The 27424-nt window shown below is 41.9% G+C and overlaps 1 protein-coding gene across 1 annotated transcript in view; it reads left to right on the top strand.

Annotated features, from left to right (window-relative positions):
- Nucleotides 1-27424, top strand: part of SNX29 (sorting nexin 29) — a 509283-nt gene that overhangs the window by 410110 nt on the left and 71749 nt on the right. Inside the window, exon 20 of the mRNA XM_065411740.1 lies at nt 22409-22548. Within this exon, the coding sequence (XP_065267812.1) occupies nt 22409-22548 (140 nt within the window). The remainder of the gene's footprint in view (nt 1-22408; nt 22549-27424) is intronic.

The raw sequence follows: 27424 nt of genomic DNA on the forward strand, positions 1-27424 counted from the left end.
TGAGAAAGAGAAAAGGAAAAAAGAAAACTGCAGCATTTGTGAGCACTGAGACAGAGTACAACTATTGTAGCTGACGGTTACTGCTCCAACTTAGGCTACTGGATAAAGTTGGGGGGTTTTCAAACTTTTTGGACCATTCTGTTACTTTATTAGTGTTATTTATAAGATTTCTGATCTTTAATTATACTGGGCTGAAAAAGAGAGCACTAGATGAATCTCCCAAGTCATCATAATAGGAAAAAAAGATTATTAGAAACAAGAGACCTCTAAAGCCTGCAGTTTTCTACTGTAGTTTGTGTAACTATATAAAATAATAGAGAATTGCCATGTCTACTTTCTTACTGTAGGGGTTATTATTTAATTGTATTTCATTCTTTCAATTAAAATGGCTCTATCAGGCTGTTGGGCAGCCCTGAAAATGATTTATTCATGAATTTACTCATAATTTCTTAAACAAGCTGTGGGTCTGTGTGTTACTACAGTTTTAGAGTTATAATGTTATGGCAGCTGTCCTCACGTGGTACTGTTACAGATAGTCTTCCAAGTTATTTTTCTTAATATGTGATTAACTTTAGACTGTTAGGAAAACATGCTGTGTTGCTGATGGTTTGCAGTTATGCAGGGTTCTGGAGAAGGAACTATATGAGCAGCAGGAGAATTTGCTTTCTGCCTTGTTCTCTGATTAGAGACAGTTCTTGAGGCAGAGTTACTCCCTAGGAATTATACATTGGTGTTGGGCTGAGATTCCTGAAAGAAGGGATTGTCCATGCTAATTGACCATCTTATTTCAGGACTCGTATACAAGTGCAAATCAAGGAAATTACATTTAGACAATATATACAGACTTCATGTCACTGATTTTTACTCTGCCAGAAACGACCCAGCAAGGCCAGGATCTGTGCTACCACTTGGCAGAGTGCTGACCCTGGTGTCAGAAATGCAACACTAATGACTTTGGAAGAAGGGGCAACAATGTTATCCACCTTAGGATACTCAAAGAAATAAAGTCAATCATTAAACTAGAATTACTCTGACTTGAGTTTCTGAGAACTGGTCATGGGAGTTGGGAGCACTCAGCACCTTCTGTGGTAGGGCAATTTCTCAGATAATGTCTACAAACATTTCCTGAACTATTGTATATTCACACAGTACTTAAAATTGTAGATATTTGTATTAACTCCATTATTTGTAAATTCTAGTTACTAGGTCCCTTTTATCAGTTTGGCACTTCTTCACCCATAGTTCATGAGTATATGTAGGAAAAATGCTTGATACAGTTCTCACATATTAGCAAACTCTAGTTCGGGGTAGGCAACATATGGCACACGTGCCGAAGGCAGCATGTGAGCTGATTTTCAGTGGCACTCACTGCCCAAGTCCTGGCCACCGGTCCGGGGGGCTCTGCACAGGGCCGCCCAGAGGATTCAGGGGGCCTGGGGCAAAGCAATTTCAGGGGCCCCTTCCATAAAAAAAAGTTGCAATACTATAGTAACATGTATTTGGAAATGTAAAAAATAACCAGTAAATACATTCAAAAATTAATTTTTAATGATTTTAAAATACATGAAATACATTATTTAAAAACATTAAATGCTTTAATGGTATGTATACATTTGCAATTACATTATGGGCTGTTGCTGGGTGATGGTGATGGTTGGTGCCAATGGGCTGTCGCTGCCTGGGGGTGGTGCTACTGTTGCCTAGGGCTGGGTGGGGAGCTGGGCTCTGGGTCGGGGGTCAGGGCTGTGGGGGGGATGGGGTCGGGGGGTGTCTGGCTCAGAGGGGCTGGGCTCAGAGCTAGGGGTCAGGGCTGCGGGGGTGAGGGGGGTGCCTGGCTCAGAGGGGCTGGACTCAGAGCTGGGGGTCAAGGCTGTGGGGGGATGGGGTCAGGGGGGTGTCCGGCTCAGAGGGGCTGAACTCAGAGCTGGGGGTCAGGGCTGTGGGGGGATGGGGTCAGGGGGTACCCGGCTCAAAGGGGCTGGGCTCAGAGCTGGGGGTCAGGGCTGTGTGGGGCTGGGCTAGGGGGGGTGCCCGGCTCAGAGGGGCTGGGCTCGGAGCTGGGGGGGGCTGGGCTGGGGGGGGTGCCCGGCTCAGAGGGGCTGGGCTCGGAGCTGGGGGTCAGGGCTGGGGAGGTATGGGGTCGGGGTTGCCCAGCTCAGAGGGGCTGGGCTCGGAGCTGGGGGTCAAGGCTGCGGGGGACGGGGTCGAGGGGTGCTGGGCTCGGAGCAGGGGGTCAGGGCTGGGGGGGGATGGGGTCAGGGGATGCCTGGCTCGGAGCTGGGGGTCAGGGCTGGGGGGGTGCCCGACTCAGAGGGGCTGGGCTCGGAGCTGGCGGTCAGGGCTGGAGGTGGATGCGGTCGGGGGGTGCCCAGCTCAGAGGGGCGCCTGGCTCAGAGCTGGGAGTCAGGGCTGGGGGGTGCCCGGCTCAGAGGGGCTGGGCTCGAAGCTGGGGGTCGGGGGGTGCCCAGCTCAGAGGGGCTGGGCTCGGAGTTGGGGGTCAGGGCTGGGGGCGGATGCGGTCGGGGGGTGCCCTGCTCAGAGGGGCTTACCATGCCGCTTACCCCCGCCTCTTCCCGAGCCTCAGCGAGCCGCGTCCAGGAGCTCCTGCCGTTCGGCCCGCCGGAGCTCGCTGCCCCGCCCCCTTACCACGGGGCTCCAAGCGGGAGGACCTCAAGCCCCGCCCGAGCTACGCCGCTGCAGCGCTGTCCAGGGCCGCTCCTGGATGCAGTGTGCTGAGGCACTGGGGGATGGGGGAAGGCGAAGGAGGGGGGAGCCTCCGACATTCAGTTTGAGAGGTCACTTTCTTTCCATGTATTTTATCTAGTTTGCTCATTATTTCCAAACATTACAGGGGAACGGCCGAGGCAGCAGAAATACAGCAGTAAAAACAAATACGATATTTCAAGTGATCATTTCTAAGTCTTACATTTCTGCACTGTTGTGGTATAGAGATCTTCTCTACCTCCTTTCTCCCTACAATTCTCTTGCAATCAACCAGGCAGAATAGTACATAATAGCCAGCACATAGGGGCACACGGCATTGTGATTTTCTAGAAGAGGGGGAGAGCTAACTACTTGTATCTGGCTAGAATGTATGCTGCTGTTAGCAACAAGTACTACCTGGCAAGCTAATCAAGGGTGTACTTGCTAATAAGAGCAGCAAAGTGTGAAAAGCCTGTAGTGAGCAGGGGCGGCCCATCTAACCCCCCCTCTCCCTGCCCCTGACTGCCCGCCGAACCTCCGCCCCATCCAACTCCCCCTGCTCCCTGTCCCTTGACTGCCCCCCCGGAACCCCCTACCCCTTCTCCAACCCCCCAGCCCCCTTACCGTGCCACTCAGACCAGCGTGTCTGGCTTCGCGCAGCGCCAGACACGCTGCTGCATACATGCTGCCGTGCTCCCCTGCGGAGCCACAGCCCCCCCCTTCCCCCCCCCCCCCCCAGCACCTGCCTTCCAGATTTGAACACCTCAAAATTCAGGAGTGCTCAAGCTCAGTTTGGGCGGCTGTTACTTCATTTCTCCCAAATCAAATATACTGATCCACTGTAACTTGCTGTAGAAAAAGTAGAATAAATTGAGCAAGAAATGCTTCCCAGGTGGTTATTAGGACTGGAATTGCTATTTTCAACAGCCATTGCCTTTTTTGTTTGTTTGTTTGTACGGAAGACAGTGATATTGCATTGGCAAATTCCCCATAGAAAGAATGAGTGGAACAAAAGAATAATAAAGGCACCTCAACTTTTCCTCATTTATGGAGGACAGTCTTATAATATGCATCCAGATATCCTCCAATCACACAAGCTGAAAATTGTTCCACTTTACTGCAGTTCTGTAACCATATGGGAACCAATCCTGTCTGTGTTCTGTGCACACCTAAAATTCCTGCTGAATAACCTGCCCTGGGAGCGAGTTACCAGTGACCCAGGTGGAAGGAAGGGGGTGGGGGGGAGAGCCCAGGGCTGGGGCGGCAGGAGGTGTGTGTGTGGGGCAACGGTGGGGGGCAAAAAACCTAGAGCCGGCCCTGGTAGTGAGGAGACCTGTGCTGGGAGGATTGCTGTTGCACAGGACACACCTGCCCGTAACTGCCAATGTCCTGTTAATCTTAGCTGCATCAGATGCTTCAAAGAATGGCTAGATTTAGTCCTAATGAAAACTATGAACCAAATCATTCATTCCCATAAGAGCAACTCACTGTTGCTTAAGCTATACTGCTTACTTGGATTAAGTTGTTCAAAAATTTACCACACCAGCAGACCACACATAAATTTTAAACAATAAAATAAAATATGCTACCGAGGAAATAATACCTCAGAAACACTAACATGAAAGCATTTAAAGTCTCATAAAGATGAAATGACTGTGGTATATTGGGGTGCTATTTGCATATTCATTCTTAGTGTGAGAGAAATAGCGTATGTGGATACAGACCTTATATAAATTTAAATTATTTTTTTTATTGTGAGTGAGTTCTGTCCTGACACATGAGAATAGGGTGGGCATTTTGAGCCTAAATAATGTCCATGGTTTTATGTGAGTGTATGTTACCATCTTCCTTGTTATATTTGTGGAAATAGACAGTTATCTAATTAATCTTTCAGTGCAAAGCTGTTTGAAACTGGCTCAGCAATCTAAGGTTTAATTAGTTCCCACAAGGGCCTCTGACTGCCAACCCTACTGTTAGGCTACCACTTTGGTGCCATGAACATAAATATAATAGGCATTTTGATTAAGACTGACCGGCAAAGAAGTTGACTCTTTACAGAACTTCAAGGCAAGAATAAAAGTATCTGACTTTCTTTTCTTATTGAACTAACAGATTATTCTTTGCGTAAGAGCACTGCCAGCTATGTGTGTGAGAGTATGCATTGCCTGGTATTCTAGAACCTGATACCGCTCCTATTAAAGTCAATAGCACTTTTCTGCTGACTTTAACTGGAGTCAGATAGGGCCCCGACTGAGTTGTTCTCTCAGCATTAACAATAAAAGAGGTTAAATGCTAAACAGTTGTCTGGGTATACCGCAAGAAGGACAGGAGACTTGTTATGGGTTTTAATCAGGCCGCAACTTTATTATATAGATGTCTTGGACTACCCGGCAGATAAAGTGTACAGTGCATGCAAATCCATTCTTATTTAAATCAATTCTCCATGGCTTTCACCAGCATCCCTTTGTTTAATCCATGCTTATTCAACTCAGTTTTCCGGGGCTTTCACCAGCCCCCCTTTGTTTCCATCCAGGTCCCCCAGCCAACCCATGGCTTGGACCTTACCATCCACCAGCCTCGTGAGAGGGTTTAGGAGGGCTATGAGAACAGAGGGGGTTGGCTTCCTGCCGTGCCAGTCATAGGAGTCCCCGAACCCCCTCCCCCGTTCTGTTCCTTTATCCAGGACCTCCTTTTAAGTCCTTTACCAGGCCATTTATCTGGTCACTGGCTGCCCTCCCTATGGAGTACCTGCACTGAACATCCACCCAATATTACAAAATAAGTTGCAACATATGGCCTACCACCTTTTCTATTGACCAGAAAAGGTCTATCCTCACACCTGCTGTGAGGAAGGCAAAAAAAAAAACACACTCCACCGAAGCCAATTCTGATGGTGTGGGAAAAATTTTAAAGGGGTGACTAGCGTAATGCCCACAGCAGGTCCTAACCCAGCCTCCAATTTGCCTCCACTAGGGGAGGGAGGGTGGGTGTTGGCTTCCTTGCTGCTTGGACATAGAGACTTGCCCCACCCAGGTTTCGTACCTTTATGCACATTCCTGTGGGAAGGGGGGGGGGGGTGAGTCACTGCTGCAAAGCACCTTTTGCAGCAGTTTCTGACCTTCCTCCTTCCCCCCCAAACCACCACAAAGCAGAGCTGCCTTCTTTGGGTAAGCCCAGACAACTTTTGCCCCACTTTTAGTTACGGTGCAGTCATTCTCTTGGACAACAAAATTGGTGCATTTTGTGTTGATTACAGCAGTGTCAAACCTGTAATATAGAAATATTTTACGTATCCATAAATCATGCCCAATAATGACGACAATGTACTGCTTCAAATAGTCTGTGAAAAGTATTTGGGACATTTTAAGTGAGCTGTCCCATTAATAATCGCTGAATACCAGTGTTAACCACCTGTTAGGCAATAACAATGTATATTAAAGGCCAACATTGGTCTGAAACTGCTCAAACTGCAAGTTGGAAGTACCATTCCTGTAATGAAAATTGCAAAATAGGCTAATATAAAATATTATTCAGACTCTGAATTTCAGGTTTATAGTGTCATATTGCATGCTAAAACCATTGTAGTTGAAAAACTGTCAAGATTTCAGTTGTACACCCTCATTTACTGGGTTGTAATTTGGCATTAACACTTTGCTGTGGGCAGAAACTTGGCACATGATCTCCGCCAAAGAGAGTGTTCATAAATATTTTGGTGAAATTAAGTTTATTTTCAAATAATGGGAGTGAAATATTTTCCTCAGATGCATTTTGATACTTGTACAATCAAAAAAAAGGTTTTGCTTGTTTTACTGCCTGCAAAATTTCAGTTTATCAGGAATGTAAATTCTTTGCCAGTGGGTTAGAAAATCTATTTTAAAACATAGAATTATTTTATTTGAAAGTGGCTAATACACATGAACAGTAACTTTATTTTAACAAACATTTCACATGAACTTTGATAAACACAAGCTCTTTATGGTCTAAGAATTTAGGTACAGTATTATTTAGTGCCAGATGTGTCCTAGGTGCTTTAAAAATACACCTGAATCCCTCCCTAAATTCTTATTATTCAGCAGAGTCCAAAGATTCCATCTACTATCCCTTCCTGTCTTAGTGTGGGAAGAGGGATTTTTGATCAGAGAGGCAGGGAATGGCCACCTTCGACATTCCGGTTAGCAGCTGAGTGTTCCCTTTGAACCCGCCACCCCCTTCCTCTTCCTTTGCCCAGAATACCTGTGGGGAATGTATGTCCAGTGGGACTGCGGTGAAGTGAGTATAGTTCCACCCACCCTAGTCACCCAGTGGCCAAATCTGAAGTGAGGGATAGAGAAAGCAGATTGGCTCCAGTAACCCTCTCCTCCCTTCCCCATCCCTAGCCAATTTCCATGTTTTTAAGCATTCCTGGGCATACAGCAGCCATTTTTGCTGCTCAAAGCTGCCCTATAGGTGGTGTAGCTGTCAGAGCTGGGTTTCCACACTGGCTATATGTCTAACTTACTCAACCTTTGGTACCAGAAAGGACTTTTTCTGTCTGGCAGGATTGGTAGGGTGTCCAGTGTGTTTTCACTTCCCCACAGTATCCTGGAGGGCTGGCATGTGGGGATAATAAAAATATGAGGCATCGTGTGTTTTTAAAAAAAAATGAGTAAGGGATAATAATCTCAATAAGTAATGTCACAACTTGTAGCCAGTATCGGTAAGAGTATCGATAAACCCAGCTCCTGTGAGTCAGTTCATGGAGTAAATCTAAGCACAGGACCCAGGAGTGACTGGTGGACCCTGTTAGCTGTGGATTGAAAAGAGATCTTAAATTTTTGCAGACTGAGCTCCTCTTCTCAGGGGGAGGGTGATGGGTTGCAGCATTGGGTTGAATCATGAATTGAATAGAAGGGGTTTAACTGAGGAAGCCAACCCTCCTGGCTTGGTTGTATGGTCTAGAAGTCAGCCCCTCACTGGACCCAATTAATGCCCTGGTAGTTCAAGGGGGACTAGCCCTCCCCCCTTTAACATTAAAGGTATTAAAGTTGTGACCAGCTGCTTTAAACGCATTCATGTGTTCGTCGTCATTCTTCTGCATGTCCTCCTGAGGTGTTTTCATAAAGACTCTAAACATGGCATTGTACAAGCAGATCTACCTATGGTCCTGATTCAGGGCAATACTTAAACATCTGCTTTCCAGAATTGGGGACAGGAAAGAGCCAGTATGTTCTATAGTGCAAATGTATTTTAAAAGTTTCTATATTTTATTTTAATAATTGTCAAACCCTATGCAATAATTAATGTGCTATAGATACACCTCTACCCCGATATAACGCGACCTGATATAACATGAATTCGGATATAACGTGGTAAAGCAGCACTCCGGGGGGGGCAGGGCTGTGCACTCCGGCAGATCAAAGAAAGTTTGATATAACGCGATTTCACCTATAATGCAGTAAGATTTTTTGGCTCCCGAGGACAGCATTATATCGGGGTAGAGGTGTAGTAGCAATTTTTTAAAGAAATAGTAATAGATAACATTTGCATACCAATATTTTAAAAATATCCTTTTGGGATGTGGCTTGAAAACAAATATAGCACTGCACCAGTTTTTCAAAACAGTCTGTAAAAAGATTTTTAGATCTACAGAATCTGCTGGTTTCCATCCAAAACAAACTAGTCCAAAGCCTATTTTAAAAAAGCGATGTATGTGACAATGGCAAGTAAAATTCTTTAATTAAAAAAATCCTTCATTTTGTTGAGGAAATAAGATCCTGGTGTTCATTTGGAGCGTGATTCAACAAAGCACGTAAGCATATGCTTAAAGATAAGCATGTACTTTAGTGATCTCGTGAATCAGGGCCATAGTTTGGCAAACATTACTATAGGATCTCTCTTCTCTGTGGATGAAAAAGCAGTATTACCTATGATTCTCCCTGTTCCCTTGCTTCCATTCCACTTGAACTATCTAAATATCCTTAAGCATTGAGTCAGCCTCATACTCTGTCTCCTTCACTCCATCTATCCAAGTGTCCTACTGGAGTTGATTAATGTTGCCTCTTAATCTGGAGAGAGGTCATTGTTGAGCAATGCAAAATGTGCATTTTATTTCTTGAACACCATCGCAGCCTTCCACCTCTACACTGATTTTCCTTACTCTGAACTGTTTAAATCCAACTCTTAATATTATTAAAATCCAGGTTTTCAATGCTGATGTCTAAATTTCACCCACAAAGATGCACTGTTCCCACTGTGTGTGCATGCATGTGTTCAAATCTGCATACTTAATCTTGAGCAAGGGTAACTTTGCTGATTTATCTGTGTATGTATATTTTTATGTGTATGTATTTATGCGCATATGCATATATTATACAATTATTGTAATTCCTCAGTAAGTGAATTTTTACACTAACTAGGTCTTATGTGAAAGCTTTCAGGGACATGATAAATTTTAAATCCTTTAAAAAAAAAATCTAATAGACAAAGAAAACTTCTCAGAACTCGACTATATACAGTATTTGGGTACAGGGTTAGTGAGAGAGTATCAATAGGTGAAGAAAATTAGGATATATTGAAAGGCATTGCAGTACTGCTGAATTTGCATTATATGAATTTGCCTTCATAAGGTCTTAAATTCTTCTCTCCCTGGCTATCATTTACCTTTATTCAGAATCCTGAGGAGGATGAAACTTTAATCAATGAATGTTACCAAGAGCTTTCTTTTGACTTTGGAAAAGGGGGAAGAAAACCCAGAGGAAGTGTAGCCGGTGTATAGAAGACGGAAGAAATTTTTGGCAGGAACAGTAATATTCCTTTCCTTCCCCCCCGCCAAAAAGATGTTATGTTCAGAATAGAATAAGTCAGTTAGTGTATATATAAGCGGTGAAAGTTTAGATGCCTTTTTGTGTAGTTTTTTTTTCTGTGTATTGACACAGTGGGTCAAAGACTATTGTAAGTAAGAGAGTTACACTAGGGATGAATTTGGTCCCACACATAGCCGCAATAGTGTATGTTTTCACTGTGTAGTAGAGAATGCAGAACATTCTATCGAAATCCATAGTATTTTACGTGTGGTCTTTATAACATTTCTATCAGTGTCAGATTTCATGAAAGCTTTTCTTTCAAGGAGAACATTGTTTAGGTAAAGATGTCTATCCTAGGTAAAGACAGTTGCAATAATGTTTAGGAAAAAATGTGCGTCCTCATCTCTCTTTAAAATTGTTTAACAGTCTTATAGAATAATATTGCACGCATGGATTTGGTGGAAAGCTGGTGGTGGTGGGGGGGTTCTGATGTCTTCAGCTGGAACTTGTACAGAGAAAATTATTCATCTTGCTCCTCAACAGGGTATGAAAAACTGCACTGTCTATCTAGACCTCAGCTGGCGTGAGGAAAGTGCAAAAAATGTGTTTCTCACACACACACACACACACACACACTTAGAATCTTAACTTGTTTTCTACCAACCCCTATAATAAATACTTCCAAGGTTTAAGATAAGTAAAATTCTGACATTTGCAAATTCTCAGCCAAACCAAGTTGAGAGCATTGAGAGATGCGAACAGACCAGAAAATACGCAATACCAGGCCACTTCTCTTTTTTGTTTGTTGAGAAACATCCTCCTCAGTCCTTTCTAGAGCATAAGAGATGGTAGGCAACCCAGGAGTAACAGAAATTGTTTACAGAAAACCAAACTAGACACTTCCAAAATTGCAGATGCCAGTGACCTATAAACCCTGTTCTCAGTCTGACTATGGCATCTGGATCTTTCCTCCTGCAAGCTCTCGTCTTTCAATGATCTTCTCAGACTATCCACTATTCAGAGCAAGAATTTCCCATTTCACCCAAATAGGGAGTTTAAGGTTTCAGGTTGGCAGGTGAGGGGGATACATTCCTAAAATCAATATCAACAAGTTCTCCCTGACAGTTCTTTGGCATAACCTGTTTAAGTGCCCCAAATACTGGATGGAGGTGAAGGACTTCATACAAGATTAATCTGACTTCTCTGAAAAGAAACTTAAGTGGACATAGGGACAAATTCCACTCTCTGTAATACTGCTGCAAATCAAGAGTAACTCAACCAAAGTATATAAAATTACTGCGCTAATCAGCATAATTAAAAGCAGAATCTTGCCCAGGACCTTTAGTGTGCAAAGAAACATATAATTTAGTAATCATAATCCTAAGAAAATATTTGTTGCAGATAATTAGGTCCACTGAAAAGAATGATATTCACCTGGGCAGTCACCTATTTATAAGCTTAGTTTCTGAAAGAACTGGCCAAGCTCTGGGACAATTACTGTCTTGACCTTTTATGTACCAACTGTATTTTGTATGTGAGGAGCTTGAGCCCACTCTTATTTCACTGCTACCTGGCAGCAACTACTGTGTGGCAAAGTAATTCCTGATAGTAAACCTGGTATTGGGTGTGACACTGGTAAACCAAGTGTCAGCTCTGGCAAAGGCCATAGGCGTTAGCTAAGAACTGACAAACTCATAACTGGAAACCAAACCAGCTCACCTATATGTTAATTTTATTCAGAAAAGGTATAAGTCTTATTAGAATGTATTTAGACTCGATGAAATGCTTGTAAATTGCTGCATGCATTAATCTGATTTATAATGTCTGTATTCCATGCTACAAGGTAAAATGTGTGTTTTATAATAGTAAAAATATCCACTCTGAACTTGTGAACTCAGACAGAAGAGTGGCCACCCATCAAGTGGACTATCAAGACTTTCTGGACCATCTAAGACAAAAAGCTTTGTTGATTGCCCCATCCACCCATGAAGAAGTTACATGCATGAGCCCTTGTCTCATTGGCTTAAATCCTGGGGGGAAGTTATATAAAGATGCTCGCAAGAAGAAATGGTTCTCTTTGCTGTTTGAACTCACAGGGCCAGAAACACTAAATTAAAGTAAAGATTCCCAGGGTCAACCTGGGTCTGCTATGAAAGGCATTCTGAATCAACAGATTACCACATCTGTCATCTTTAGGAATCATAGATGGTAACTCCTTTGTGTGTATACGTTTGCTTGCTTTAACCTATCTTATTTTGTTACTTGTTGATAAATCTTTAGGTTATTACAGGATGGGCTACTGGCATTGTCTTTGGTGTATGAGCTGAGGGGTGAAAACATTATCTACTATAGGGTACCAATTGATCCAAGATAAGTGACTGGTCTCTTGGGACTGGAACTAACCTGAATATTTTTCAACTTTTTGGTATAAGTGACTATCACTAAGTTCAGCTTGTTTGGGTAGCAAGCTAGACTGGAGAAGCCAAAGGGACTGTCTGTGACTCCATCGTAAGACTACGATAGTGATCCAGGAGTTCATATTTGTTACTGGATTGGTGAAATATAATTTTAGCACATACCACCAATTTGGAGTTTCTGCCCTGTTTTTGACAGTCTGCCCTGAGGTAGGCACTCACAAACATGAGCCACTCTAGGCAGCATGATTTTGGGTATTAGGCCTAGTACCACAAAGTAAATACATTCAAATTGAATGATTTTGACCTGGATTTTCAGTGTATCAGGTGAGGACAATGGACCATCTGCAAAACTAATTCATTTTCCTTCTTCAAAGCCCTCAAAACTCTCCTTTTCCATGATGCTTACAAAAAAATTGGCAGTGTTAGGCCTGGTCTACACTTACCCCCCCAAGTCGAAGTAAGGTACGCAAATTCAGCTACGTGAATAACGTAGCTGAATTCGACATACCTTACTTCGAATTTACCGCGGTCCACACGCGGCAGGCAGGCTCCCCCGTCGACTTCGCGGTACTCCTCTCGCCGAGCTGGAGTACCGCAGTCGACGGGGATCACTTCCTGGTTCGATTTATCGCGTCCACACCAGACGCGATAAATCGAACTCGGAACTTCGATCCGCAGCCGTCGAACTACCGGGTAAGTGTAGACTAGCCCTTTGGCTGCTGGTGCGCTGAGACTGCTGCCAATCATGCTGACCAATATTGTCTCAGTTTCCTTGTACTCCACCATCTGTCTGTCTCTTGTCTTATACTTAGAGTTCAAGCTCTGTGGTTCAGGAACCTTCTTTTTGTTCAGTGCTTGCACAGCACTAGCACAATGGGGCCCTGGTCAATGAGTAGGTACCTAGGTTGGTAAGGTAATATAAATAATAAATATTATAATCTATGGCAAAATTTAATGATAGATCACTCAGTATTTGTATAAGAGATAAAATATATACCATCAAAGTGTTCTGAACTGTTGTCTGCTAAAAGCTGCATGTTGATAACTAATGTTGGGAGTTTTGCTGCATTTTATTAGAACAAACATCAGGAAAGTAGTTGCATTTTAAAGACTAAAATGAACACTTTTAAATAGGAAATCGCCATCCCAAAACATGTTCTGACATTATGCAGAGTTTAAGTTTGAGAATTCCTGTATGCAATAATTATCTGCAGTAAGTGAATTTCCTTGTTTTGACCTAAGGAATTGGCAATGCATACATTCAACATTCTGCTTCCGTGGTTATAATTACCTACCTATGTGTTTTTGGCTATGAAGAGTTTTTTAAATAACTGTACTATGCCTATAAATGAAACTAGGAGAAAACTTCATTTTTATATGAAAAACAAATGTTAATGTAATTGTAATGACTTAGTTGAAAATATTATTGCCGAGGAAAATTAAAGGTTAAAAACGGTCAGATTTGGTACTATATGAATGGTTAGTTGTATATATATATATATATATATATATATATATATATATATGAATGCCTGAAAACCTTACTGATTGAAGTGATAGGACAAAAATACATGGGATGAAATCCTCCTCAAAGTCAATGACTTTCCCATTTGAAATCAGTAGGGCCAGGATTTCACCCAGCATGTCATACTCACACATCATGTGTCATAATAGACTAGACTCCTAGTATAATAATCAAATAAAGGACCAGTGTTGTGTAATTGCTAGTAATAATTTTATAAGACAGCTGTTAAAGCTAGTCATACTTAAATATTAGTCTCTGACATAACTACGTACATAAAATGGTGTAATAGGAATTTTTTTTTAGTATGGTCCTGTAGCACAGCACAGACTCACCCCTGCAGCACCTCCTGCTGGTCATCTCCGGGAATTAGCTCTGACCCAGGAGCACCCTCTGCAGGCCAGTGTTCCGCTTGCCACAGGCCCCTCCTGTGTCCCTCTCAGGACCCCAGTGCCCTTGTCTTGGGTGCTGCCCCCCTGGCAGTATCCCACTTTCTCTGGGTTTCCCCACCCAGGGGATCCCCCACCCACTATCCCCACTTTGCCTTAGTTTTGGCTACTGCCCAGTCTCCATCTAACCCCCATTCACTGGGGCAGACTGCAGTATCAGCCACTCATCATAGGCAAAGGAGTTTGGACTGGCTGCCTTTACCCACCCTCACACTGCCCCTCTGCAAGTCCAATACCTAGGTGGGCTAGAATTGGGCCTTGCAGCCTGGGGAGTTGCTGGCCTAGGGCTTCCTAGCTCCTAAGGCCTTTCCCCAGCTCTCACCTTCCTCTAGGTCCCCTGGGTGCATTCCTAAGCAGCCAGGCCTATCTCCCTCTCCAGTCAGAGAGAGACTGCTGCTTCTGGCTTCCCAGGCCTTCTTATAAGGCCCAGTTCCTTGGTTTGGGGGCGTGGCCCCAGCTGCAGCCACTTCCCCAATCAGCCAGGGTTTTACTCCCTGGCCCCGCCCCAGCCCTCTGCAGGGCTTTTCCAACTCTTTCCGGGCTGGAGCGGGTGTTCACCCCGCTACAGTCCATGTTGGATTGCATTATATGCTTAATCTTGCATACGCTTATAAAAACAGAAGCCTGGTATTCAGCTCACATCTTTGTGTGTTTATTTAACTAGACTTCAACTTCCTAGTTTTATTGTTCCATACCTGCAATGTGTGAAATGAAACTGTGAATCATTCCTAGTTTGTGTCAAAGATGTGTCTGAAAATGGTGATTCATCATAATATAGTTGGGTAAGATATAAAATGTTGATCTGGATTTAGAAATGTATGAAACAAGTAAACCATACTTCACAAAATAAGAGGGGTCTCTGCCCTCTCCCACCTGCCCCCAAAACCAGGACATCTTAAGTTCCTTAGTGCATGATCAAAATTCTAAGCATTGATATTAGATGTTGAACACGAAAGATCTCCGCTAAGGAAGGAAAAGTACTTTGAACTTTCTTTCAATTGGATGGAGATGTTTTGCTCAGCTTTTCTGTTAACTTATTAACAGATGCTTCTTTTAAAAAAAACTACTTGGTAATGTTTGTGAGACCATTAAATAGTTCCATAATGACTAACTATTCATTGCACACTGATGTCCCCTATGAGAATTTTTAAATTGACAGTAAAAGGAAGTTCTTGCTACCAATTAGCAATTATATATTGGTCTCTAGAAATAATTACTAAATTATTGCTGCTTCACACTCAAAAGATAAAACTTGTAATAACAATAAATTTTCAGAAATATTTTTACATTATGTTGTGATCCATATGCACACCTCAGAATAATGAAACAAGCTGCACTATAGAATAACTACATTCCCAAGTGTACCATATCTCTAGTTTTCAGGGTAAAATTCACCCTATGTAGATGGCCAACACAAGGCTTATAGATCACTTAGTTCTCACTTAATTCATCAAAGTGGGAGCTAAGTGGTTTATACCTTTTGTGTTGGCCCTTTGCACAGGGGTGTGAATTTCACACCCAACAATATTAAAGGTATAATGATTAATTAAAAGCAAGGTGGAAGTTGGTTGTCTGTAGTTTTCAGATATGGGTTAGTAAAGTGACTTCCGTCCTTTCAGAATATGTACTATTTTAAAACCACATACACAACTGAAACATACTGCAGAAAGTAAACCTTTTCAATAACTATCACAGTTGGTCAAGGTCATTGTATAGAAGGTTCATACAGACATTCAATGGAAAGCAGCAATTAGTGTCATTATCTGCATGATGTATTCAGTATTTGCTTGTTTGAATTGTGGTTTTAATTATTCATTTTACTATTTGCTCATTTTCAATTAACTTGAAAGAAATGCATGCCCCACTGCATTTAATTTTTTGTCACTTTAACTTTATTTTATTAATATTATAACAGTTTTCCTTCAAAATATTTGGTTGTTATGAAACATCTTTTCTTAATTTAAAACGATCAGTTTTTGGTCTCAAAATAAAATTAAGAATTTATTTAAAAAAATCTTAATAGCCTTGACTGTTTTTTTTAAGCAAGACCTAACTCTCAATATTCTCTATTAACTTTTTAATGCATAATTGAATTATGATAGGAAAGTAGCAGCAGAAAAACAGTGAAATCACAAGCTGTAAGACCTCATCAAGTGACTACCAGAGCTGTTAGGCAGTTTCTACAAGCTGGGCTTTCATCCAAAATTGTCATTTCTAATGTATTCTTTGATTGGGGATCTTAGGAGCTAAACCAGAAGAGTTTCAAATATGCCTATTTAGAGCACTGGTACATGCACAGTTAAGTGGTGTCCTTAGCCGACTGACTGCTTTTCATACAAAGAAATACAGAGGGTACTCAAAAGCTATTCATAAGAAACATGATCCATGAAGGACAATGCACCTTAGCTTTACAGACCTGATGTTAAATTTTGTTGGCTTTGGAATGACATACATGAACACATTCAGATATATGTATGTTTGTTTGTTTGTTTTTTAAATTAACTGTGATTACAGAAATTATATAAAAATTAGATAAATTTGTTTTCAGTTGCCTGAAGATTTTTAAACTATCCTTGTAGCAGATTTTGCAAACTGAAGTATTTAAACAATAGAGTCTACATTTAATAAACAGTACATTTAGTGATTTTAATAAACAAAATATTTTATATGCCACATACTTGCATGGAACCATTGGAAACTGGGTGTACTTTGCGCTCTTTTCACTTGGTGGTATGGGGAATTTTAATTTTTGTGTTAATATGACGAATTTTGCTTTCAAAGACTTGGGTGACCCTGGCCACATTGGAGAAACATGAATTCTGTTACCAAAAAATTAACAAGTAAAAACCATCTTTAGCCATATAACTAAACGAATTCTACTTTAAGCAGAAATAAAAGTTACTAATGGACAGGGCCGGCTCTGGCTTTTTTGCCGCCCCAGGCAAAAAAGCCTCCGGCCGCCCCCCCCCCCTCCACGGGGGGGGGCGGAGCCCGGGGGGGCGGCGAGCCCCGGCGGGGGCTCCGCTCTCCCGCCGGGGGAGGGCGGCCGGAGCCCCGGGGCGAGGGTGGCGAGCCCCGGCGGGGGCTCCGCTCTCCCCCCGGCGGCCGGGGGGAGGGCGCCGGAGGGGAGGGCGGCCGGAGCCCTGGGAGGAGGATGGCGAGCCCCGGCAGGGGCTCGGCTCTCCCCCCCCCCCCCCCCCGGCGGCCAGAGCGCCGGGGGCAGGGCGGCGAGCCCTGGCGGGGGCAGGGCGGCGAGCCCCGGCTGGGGCTCGGCTCTCCCCCCCCGGTGGCCAGAGCGCCGGGGGCAGGGCGGCGAGAGGGCGGCGAGCCCCAGCTGGGGCTCGGCTCTCCCCCCGGTGGCCAGAGCGCCGGGGGCAGGGCGGCGAGCCCCGGCGGGGGCAGGGCGGCGAGCCCCGGCGGGGGCAGGGCGGCGAGCCCCGGCGGGGGCTCGGCTCTCCCCCCGGCGGCCAGAGCGCCGGGGGCAGGGCGGCGAGAGGGCGGCGAGCCCCGGCTGGGGCTCGGCTCTCCCCCCGGTGGCCAGAGCGCCGGGGGCAGGGCAGCGAGAGGGCCGGGCTCGCCGCTCTCCCCCCGGCAGCCGGGGGGAGAGGGCGCGGGGGGGGGTTTGGGCGGCGAGCCCGGCTGTGGCCCCGCTCTCCCCGGCGGCCCGAGCGCCGCGCCGCCCCCCTCCAGGTGCCGCCCCAAGCACCAGCTTGGTTGCCTGGTGCCTGGAGCCGGCCCTGCTAATGGAGTGCAACATCTGCCCTCAGCCTAGCTGCCCCTATAAAACCCACTGGTATATAGGAGGAATGTAAACGGGCTCCCTCAAGGAACTGGAACTGTCAGCCATCTGCAGAAGAGAAACATCGGGGAGAAAAGAATGGTTAAGCAAAAGAATGGTACAGGCATTATGTCCAGGGGCACAGAGGAAATAGAGAACCAGATGACTGGATAGCATAACCAGGAGAACAGAGAAGAAGGGCCAAGTGACAAGGTAGCATGTCCCAGGGTAATGGAAGAACAAGCAACAAGGGAGAACATACAGAAAATGAGAAGGGAGCCAAGCAGCAAAGAAGCAAGATCAGGGGAGCAGAAGGGAAAGAGCAACAAAATAGATGGGAGAGAAGATGAAATGAAGGACAAAAGTAGAGGCCATTTAATTAACCTTTTTTCTAAAAGGATAGAGTAATTATCACACGAAAGATAGCTAAAATATATTGCTAATATGACTTTGTCATATAAGCAGTTGCTATAGTTGTCACAGCGATATTTTACAATTAAGAATGGGAGGAGCAGTTTTCCACACAATTTTGAATGGGAGAGGAAGCAGTCTAGGAGACCATCTCTCTATTAAGATGTAGTTTGCACTATGAAAAGTTTGTGAATGCCTGATCTGTAGCATATGTGGGAGAAGCAGGTGGTCCTAGGAGTGCAAAATTCATTCTAACTAAAAATACTTTTTAATATTGTATGTTAGTGTTAGAATTCCACATGCAGGTGAAATTGGGTTGTGCAGATTAGCAGCTCAGCAGGCACTATACTAAGTCTCTAGATTTACAGTACATTGAAACAGCATTGAATGGAAAATGTGTCAGTACTAAATAGGAAAGTGGGAAATATAAAATTTACTTAACTAATGTAACAGTTTAAATAGACAAAAACAATAAATACAGTTGCATTCCAATACAGCAATAATTTCCTATAGTATTAATATTATCTTCCATTCTAACTATTATGTATCTACAAGCATTAGATTTCCTGCTGTTAGTATCTTCTAGCAGCTTGTATAGAGAGCTCTGTTCAGCAGTACATTTGTCTAGCCTTCTGCATTGCAGTAGAACATGGAGAAAGCTGTTTCTCTGATTGGTATGAGCAGTCACTGTGCTCTGAGCATGATGTGCTAAAAGAGAGACCTTAGAGAGTGGATTGCATCAAGCAAAGTAGCGCAAGTTTACTCGTAAAGAATTTTTCAAAAATTATTTTTCAATAATCATTAAAAAACACCTGGTTGATACTTTGATGCATTTTTTTCTCAAACTGTCGTGTGTAGTGGTGGTAAATTCAGTACTACCAATCTTTAACGGCAAATGATTCATTTGAAGGAAAATGGTTAGCATTTAAAGCCTGTACTGTACAATACTTTCTTCTGTAGACAGACTAATCTTAACTCCTTATATGTACTGTATTCAGTTTATAGATTTAAGAATAATTTTTAGTAACAGTTGAATACATTTTTGCACAGCTAAACTATAAACTTTCTGATTCTGTCAAAAATTACCATTCCTATTCATAACAGTATCTACATCAGAGCAAAAACAACGAGGAGTCCTTGTGGCACCTTAGAGACTAATAAATTTATTTGGGCATAAGCTTTCATGGGCTAGAACCTACTTCATCCGATGCATGAAGTGAAAAATACAGGAGCAGGTATAAATACATGAAAGGATGGGGGTTGCTTTACCAAGTGTGAGGTCAGTCTAATGAGATAAATCAATTAAAAGCAGGATACCAAGGGAGGGAAAATAACTTTTGAAGTAGTAAGAGAGTGGCCCATTACAGACAGTTGACAAGAAGGTGTGAGTAACAGTAGGGAGAAATTAGTATTGGGGAAATTAAGTTTAGGTTTTGTAATGACCCAACCACTCCTAGTCTTTATTCAGGCCTAATCTGATGGTATCCAGTTTGCAAATTAATTCCAGTTCTGCAGCTTCACGTTGGAGTCTGTTTTTGAAGTTTTTTTGTTCAAGAATTGCCACTTTTAGGTCTGTTATTGAGTGACCAGAGAGACTGAAGTGTTCTCCTACTGGTTTTTGAATGTTATGATTCCTGATGTCAGATTTGTGTCCATTTATTCTTTTGCGTAGAGACTGTCCGGTTTGGCCAATGTACATGGCAGAGGGGCATTGCTGGCACATGATGGCATATGTCACATTGGTAGATGTGCAGGTGAACGAGCCCCGGATGGTGTGGCTGATGTGGTTAGGTCCTACGATAGTGTCCCTTGAATACCTATGTCCCTTGAATAGATTTGAGCAGTTGATAGTGTGAAATGGAGTTCAGATACCTGCTGTCCATGGATAATCCAGTCCAACAATTACTCTTGAAATATCTATTCAAACTCTCAGTATTGTAACTGCTGCTATTGGCAGGAATTAAGCAGACAATGAGAGAACCTTTATGACTGTTACCATATTTTACAGTGATCATTTTTGCCTCTCTCCTTTTAAGTTTCTCTTGTGGTCTTTTAGGTGTGGATGTTCACCTACTTAAATGCCCATATTTGTTTTACTCTGCATATGTTTAGAATTTTTAGAGGGGGGACAAAATAGGCTTTGCATAACCTTTAGAAGCCTTTGAGTATGAATGCCGTTAGATTACATTTATTATCAGATAAATGCACACAGATTCTTTATAAACAATAGGAGAAAAGACTTATAACAGAAACACAAGACTATTTTTTTAACATAGGAATCTACTATACTACTGCTTTAAATATATTACTAGTATATACTATAGCATATGGCTAATACAAATATAATATGTAGAAGTTGGGTATTTCTGCTAGTTCTATAACATTATACAAGGCAAGGTGTTGTGAGGTAGGAGAGAAAGTGTGTAGTGTATTCTGTGGTCATGTCCTTGCCAGATAATTTTACAAAAAATCCCACATATTTTACCAGTGGGAGTCCTACTGTGGCACTTTCTGGTGCTTTTAACCAAGTTAAACAACATGGATAGAATCTTGGATCTGTTGAAGTCAATGTGAGTTTTGCCACTTACTTCAGAGGCTTAGAGTTTCATCCCATGTTGTTTAGACGCAGTTTTAATTGACACAGTGGTAAAAATGCATCCAGTTGCAGGAGCCTTGTCTACATTAGGGCTCCAGCCAGTTCAGCTCAATTGATGGTTGCACTGAATTTTGTAAAATTCCTTCCTGTAGACGGGGCTTATACATTTAGCAATCTGGGAACAGAATACATATTGGCAGTTAAAGTTAAGCACATGCATAAGCATTTGCAAAATTGGAGCCTTTCTTTCCAATATTTGACAAGGCAACTCTAAATGTTTAATATTTGTTGTTGTTGTTTTTTTAAATTACATTAATATTTAAATTATTTTGGAAAGCCAGTCCTCCGGGATCCCACTTCATTTTCTTCTTTAGGAAGAACCCTGTCTTCTTCGGGAAGAACCCTTCTTCCAAAAATACCTATGTCATGCCAACTTTTCCTAATGGCAAAGATGGCAAAACTTCTTAGAACTTTACAGTACTGCTTCAAAATCCAGACAGGTGTCCATTTAAGCCTTATGCCGGGAAAAGCCGACTCTACCAGTGAGAAGAGCTAACCTTAAACTCAAATCCAATATGTGGCAACCCAGCCTATTAATTTTTTGTTTTTGATTAAATGGAATGGTTTGGTAACATTTTAAACATATCTTTTTTTAGCAAGAAACAGGAACTTGTACATTTCTAAGCACTTTTCTTGAAAAGATTCATAACAATGGTTGATTAGACACATTTTACACAAAATAGGAACTCTACTCGTCCTTTGAAAGCTATAATTGTCTTATAATAGTTTGAGGCTTCATTGCTGAAGAGCATATTCTGACATTTAAACCAGGTGAGAAGAATGCCTGAATTTCTGAGATATAGCTTGTTGGCTCTAATACAAAAAAGAGTCTGATTTCTCAGTAAATCCATTACAGTCTCACTAAAGTGTATTATGCTTGCTGACAGATTGTATTATACTCTACTATAATTGTGTTTCCCACAGACAAAAATATGCATGTTTTTAAGTTATGAAATCTAAGTAGACGTACTATTGTTAGGCTTTCAGTCTGTAAATCTCACAGTGGAATGAGGAATGGTACAGTTATCTCCATTCATTGGTGCCAGAGACGTAAAACATTAACACTTAAATAAAATCTCTTTTCCAAAGCATCCTACCAATGCTACATTATGCTAGTTAAAAAAATAGACTGTTGTGTAAAATTTCGTTAACAAAAGGTGTTACTAAACGGAGGGAGATATGTCTGCTCTTATAGTTAAATATGGGTCTATCATGAGGTGTATGTATCCAGCCTCTGAAAAGTTCATGATGTGAGGGCAGGGAGAGGAGGAATTAATAAACTTCTTGGAAGGGAGGAAAAGTACCTCCATTTCCCTAAAGGATTGTATAAGTTGCTAGTCCTGAAAGAGCCTGACATCTGGGCCTCAATAACAGTCCTTTAAAAGAAAACATTTAGTCCACGGAAGAGGCCTTTCTCTCAGGGAAGAATACACTCCGGGTAGACAGGGATAAGTTATGTTCAGCATCATGTCAGATAGTCATGGACAGGGTTTTATCCATAACCAAGTTATATAATGTTGAACATGACTTGTCCCTGTCTACACTGACTGCAAATGTGTTAGATAATATGTTGCTACAGGTGGCTGAGATAAGCACAAGTCATCAATCAGAATTCATGTCATTATTGCTGTCTGGCATTTTAGAATGGAAAAAATCTTTTGTAATATTCAACTTTTTTTTTCTTCTGCAGGATGCAAAGTTTGTAGAGGAACGACGCAAACAACTACAAAATTACTTACGGAATGTTATGAACAAAATTATTCAAACTGTGCCAGAATTCACAGTTAGCCCCAAAAAAGAGACTCTTATTCAACTGATGCCCTTTTTTGTGTAAGTATGTGTCTAATGGACATGCAGTACTCAACAAAATGTTAAGCCTTTTTCTTTGCAGTTTAACTTAAAATGTAATGCATCACCACTGAAATCTCCATTTTATTATAGAAAGAAGCCCACTAACACGATAAATGCTTTTGATATGTTTAAAGAAATTATACATCTACTGTATTTTTTTTTCAGCATTTCAAATGTTTCTTTGAATAAAGGCCACTACGGATTATAAAATTTTCAAAAGCATCTAAATGATTTAGGAGCCTAAGTCCTTTTGAATGTCATTGGGTACTTTTGAAAATTGTACTCTCTGGGTTTTGGGGAGATTTGTTTTTATTTTTTGGTGCTCCATTCTACCCTCTTCTCTCCCTCCCCCCATTTAAGTTTTATATACTGGCCAAAATAAAGAATTAAAGGAATCTGACTAATTTTTCTAGGAAAATGCAGAACTTTTGCAATCTGTGTACTGTTTCACTTACTACAGGAAGGGAGTAATATTACTATTCCAGGTACAATAATATAGTTGTGTAAATGTAAAGATAGGAGAAAATGGCCAGACATACTTCCATATAACCTGGTCATGTGTTAGAATATTTTAACATTAATGTATCACCATATCAGAATAGCATTTTTCTTTTACCTTTCCATTTTGTTGTAAGCACAGCCCTTTAAAATATGTGTTATTTAAAAAATATTAAAATGATAAGTAACATTAATGAAATGTTTTTTGGAGTATGGTGTCAGTCTCTCTCTCTCTGACACTGTCTTGAAGCGCACTGTGTTATGTCTGATCTTCTTTTGGCCTGAATATGTAACAGGGGCCTATCCAGCAAGATACTGAATGATGGGAAATGAGAGCAAGCAGAATCTTTCAGAAGGAACTCAGCACCTGTAGGAGTAGAGCCAGGATATGCTTAAAGTCTTGAAGGCCCCAACCCTGCTTCCACTGAAGCCATTGGGAGTTCTGTCATTGATCACAATAGCAGCAGGAATGGGGCCCAGATATGACTGCAATTTTATAATGAAACGGTGCTGTTAGCTCAGGTGAAACATGAAGTAGTTGAGGTGAAATTCTAGACTTTATCAGAGCTAAGTATGATAGCTCTTTTTATCAATAGTTCTCAAAGTGCTTAACACATGGCAGGTGAGTGGCAGAGTCAGGAAGAACCCAGGTTATCTGTCCCCTAATCCAGTCCAATCTCCTCTGGAGCATACTGCCCTTTGAATCTGGTTCAGGTAGTATCTAATCATATATAGTTACTGCACATGTACAATCTGTATATTCATTGAACAGTGCAAAGAATTTACACACTAAGACTCCATTTCTGGGGCTCCACTGGGATCCACTCGAGTGGATCAGTTTGCAGAAACAGGGCCCAATTAAGTACGATATATTCCAGAAAAAACAAACCTCCTTTGTCGCTTGTACTAATTGCACTATATTGTGCTGCATTTGAGACGTGCAAGTTGAAATGTAGTATTTTCCAGGGCAAAGATCTCTATGGATAGAAAGTTGACTGGGAAAAAAACCGACATTTATTAGAAAACTTGCTTCCATAGTCTAATTCTGCTTGTCATTCTCTGACAGGGAAATTTCCATAATTTCAGTATGTTTGTCCAAGATACCACCAGGTTCTTTTTGTTATAAAGTAAAATTGTATGCATATCTCAAGTTTTAATGAGCTAGCATTCCCTGTCTTACACTTTAAATTGCGTCTGACATATTGAGTGTGTGAAAACAAAATTTGCTGACTCTCTTAAAATCTCAGTGGTATTTCGTTTCACTTTAAAGCCAGAAGCAATTTTATGTTGAAAATAAGAATTGCACAAAGGTACACAGTCATGTCATCTTTTAATTTCTCTCTGTCTGTATATAATGATGGCTTCTGATTTCTCTGTACCTTCATCTGTGCTTTTCCAGTAGCCTGTTCCTTACAAAAGACTGATAGATAAATGGGAAGAATACCAAAATATATTTTGTGGCATTCTCGTTGTTTTAGTTGTTCCTGTGTTTTGTCAAAGTAAAAGTGAATTTGACATGACATATTGAGGTTGCTGGCATAAATGGCGGGATATCATTTGTAGAGGCATAAAAACTTACCTCCTTCTCCAAATAACTCAATTTGTGTAAATTGGCTACAGGTTGTGATGATTTAAATAGTTTTACATTTTGTCACTTAAAAGATCATTAGAGAATTTTCTATTAATTCTTTTTAAAGAAATTAATTCTTAGGAAATGCTGTATTTCACTTTGTTTCTTAAACAAATGAGGGAAGTAATGTACATTGTAACCCGCATTTGGAATTGAATTTTCAAATGAAATCATTATTTCTCTTTCTCCTATAATGTTTACTTTTAAGGTTGTTAAACATATTTTTGTGAAATGTGAATTGCTAATAGCTTATCAGCATTATTAGTAATATGGAAGTTGCAACTTTAAATTCAGTTTAGAGCTGGATGATTTGATTGATAATCACTGGCCTTTCATGTCTGGGATTATAATTCAATTCTAACTGAAACAACAAGTGGAACATCAGTTGACAAAGAACATATTGCACTGTTGTCTAGTACTTGTTTACTTGGTTTTTCTGCTTGAGTTCTCAAAAAAATTTTTATCCTCTCATCATTCTGAGATCATTGTGTATCTCACCCTATTTTGCCAACCAGAATCATGTTCCCTCTTGCTATCAGGACATAACATATGTTGCCCATCAAGAGCTACTATTAGTGCTATTCTGTGAATTTCCCAAAGGAAGGGATAGAATTAATGGATGCAAAGAGCCTATGTTTGCCACTGATATAAGCTTATGCATTTCATTGACTTAAATGGAGTTGCATCCACTTATGCCAGTGGTGAATTTGGCCCAAAGTCTTTTCAATTGTAAATGAATAGTTATTCAGGTAAAAAAGCAAACACACCAAAAAGCAGATAAAAATGTAAATGAATAGTTATTCATTTACTTTATTTATGAATAGTTATTCAGGTAAAAAAGCAAACACACCAAAAAGCAGATAAAAATGTTTGGTGCACAATAAAATATCTAGATATAACTAAGGTACAGATTAACTGAATTGATATGGTCTGAATTTACCTAGCTGCAAACAAAAATTGGATATTGTTCAAAACATTCTTAGGCTATGTATACACTACAGAGCTCACAGTGGTGCAGCTGCACCAATGCTAGTGCAGATGCTTTAAACCAATGGGAGAGAGCTCTCCCATCGACTTAATTACTGCATCCCCCATAAGCAGCAGTAGCTGTGTTGGTGGGAGAACCTAAAGGCAAAAGCTATCTATGAGAGATACTTCTCCAAATGAAAAAGATTCTCCATGTGGGCCCCGATACTGAAAATTCTTGACTCTTTGCTGTCGTAAAAACATACTGGACTTTCATTTAGCACAGTCAATGTCCATCTGGCAGTAACATCGGCATATCATCTACCAATACAGTTGTTCTTGGTCTTCCTTCATCTGACAGTGTCCAAATTTCACAAGGGCCTACTGCCTGCTTACCCACCAGTCAGAGATACTACTCCAGCATGGGACCCTCATCATTGTCCTTTTGAAGCTTATGGAGCTCTGTGCTCAGCCCCTCTCAGAGTGATCCATCCACCATCTTAATCTCAGGCCTGGTCTACACTTAAAAATTAGATTGACCTAGCTATGTCACTCCAGACTGTGAAAAATTTTGCAGCGGCAGTGCTGTAGTTAGGTTGACCTAACCCCTGGTACAGATGCAGTTAAGTTAACAGAAGAATTATTCCATCGACCTAACTAATGACTGTTGGAGAGATGGATTAACTATATCAAAAGAAAAAAACCCGTTGATGTAAGAAGCGTCTACACTACAGCAGCACAGATGCAGTGCCATAGCTGTGCCACTGTAGCGGCAGTGTAGACATACCCTTCAAGAAGAGGGAGCAAGCTTCGGACATTGATGGTGGAACCCCTGTATACTTCCATTCCATAAAGAAAAAGTGGCACTTACATAGGCTCTGCTCCTTCCCCCAAGGCCCCACCTTCATTCTGCCCCTGCTCTGCCCCTCCCCTACGGCCCCGCCTTCACTCCCCCCCAAGGCCCCGTCCTCGCTCCACCTCCTCCCCAAGGCCCTGCCTGCCTGCCACTCACTGCTGTCCACTCTCCCCCAAGCTCCTCCCCGAGCTGCCAAACAGCTGTTTGGCGGCCTCCCAGATTAGATGATCGGGGGCGCTGCCAAACAGCTGTGGCTGCTGGGTGCTGAACACCCACTATTTTTTTCCAGGGGTGCTCCAACCCCAGAGCACCCACTGAGTCGGCACCTATGAATACTTAGACCTAATGCAAAATTCTTTCCAAAGATGGTTTGAGTTCCACCTAAACCAATCAACCTTTGTGCTTTCCTAAACCTCATTTCATGCAAGGGAAGAGGAAGCTACATACTCTAGCCATAGCCAGAGCTCTGCTATAATACATTGAGAAAACCAAATCTTTTAACACTATCCCCGCATCTATTTGTGGCCATAACTGGCCACTCCAAGGTCCCCAGATTATTTCATCCCAAATATTGTCAAAGTGGGTATTACACATTTTATCTCACTTTGTTATCAGCTGGCCAGTGTACTTCTCCCACTGACAATTAAGGCTCACTCCACCAGAGCTCAAGCAACATCCTGGGCCTGGAAGGACACAGTTGTTGTAACAATCAATATAACGGTGTCTTTGGGGAAGCTCATAAAGAATTTGTGGCAACAGAGCAAAATTGGCATCAAAATAAGTAGAAAAGGATACAATAATTTGGAACAGACACTAGTTAAAATTAGATGAGAAAAAAAAACTTGTTACTCTGGATAAAATAAATTGATAAATAGTTCTTTGGAGTCGTGCATAAAATTTTGCCC

The sequence above is a fragment of the Emys orbicularis genome, chromosome 10, assembly GCF_028017835.1.
Source record: "Emys orbicularis isolate rEmyOrb1 chromosome 10, rEmyOrb1.hap1, whole genome shotgun sequence".
Classification (NCBI taxonomy): Eukaryota; Metazoa; Chordata; order Testudines; family Emydidae; genus Emys; species Emys orbicularis.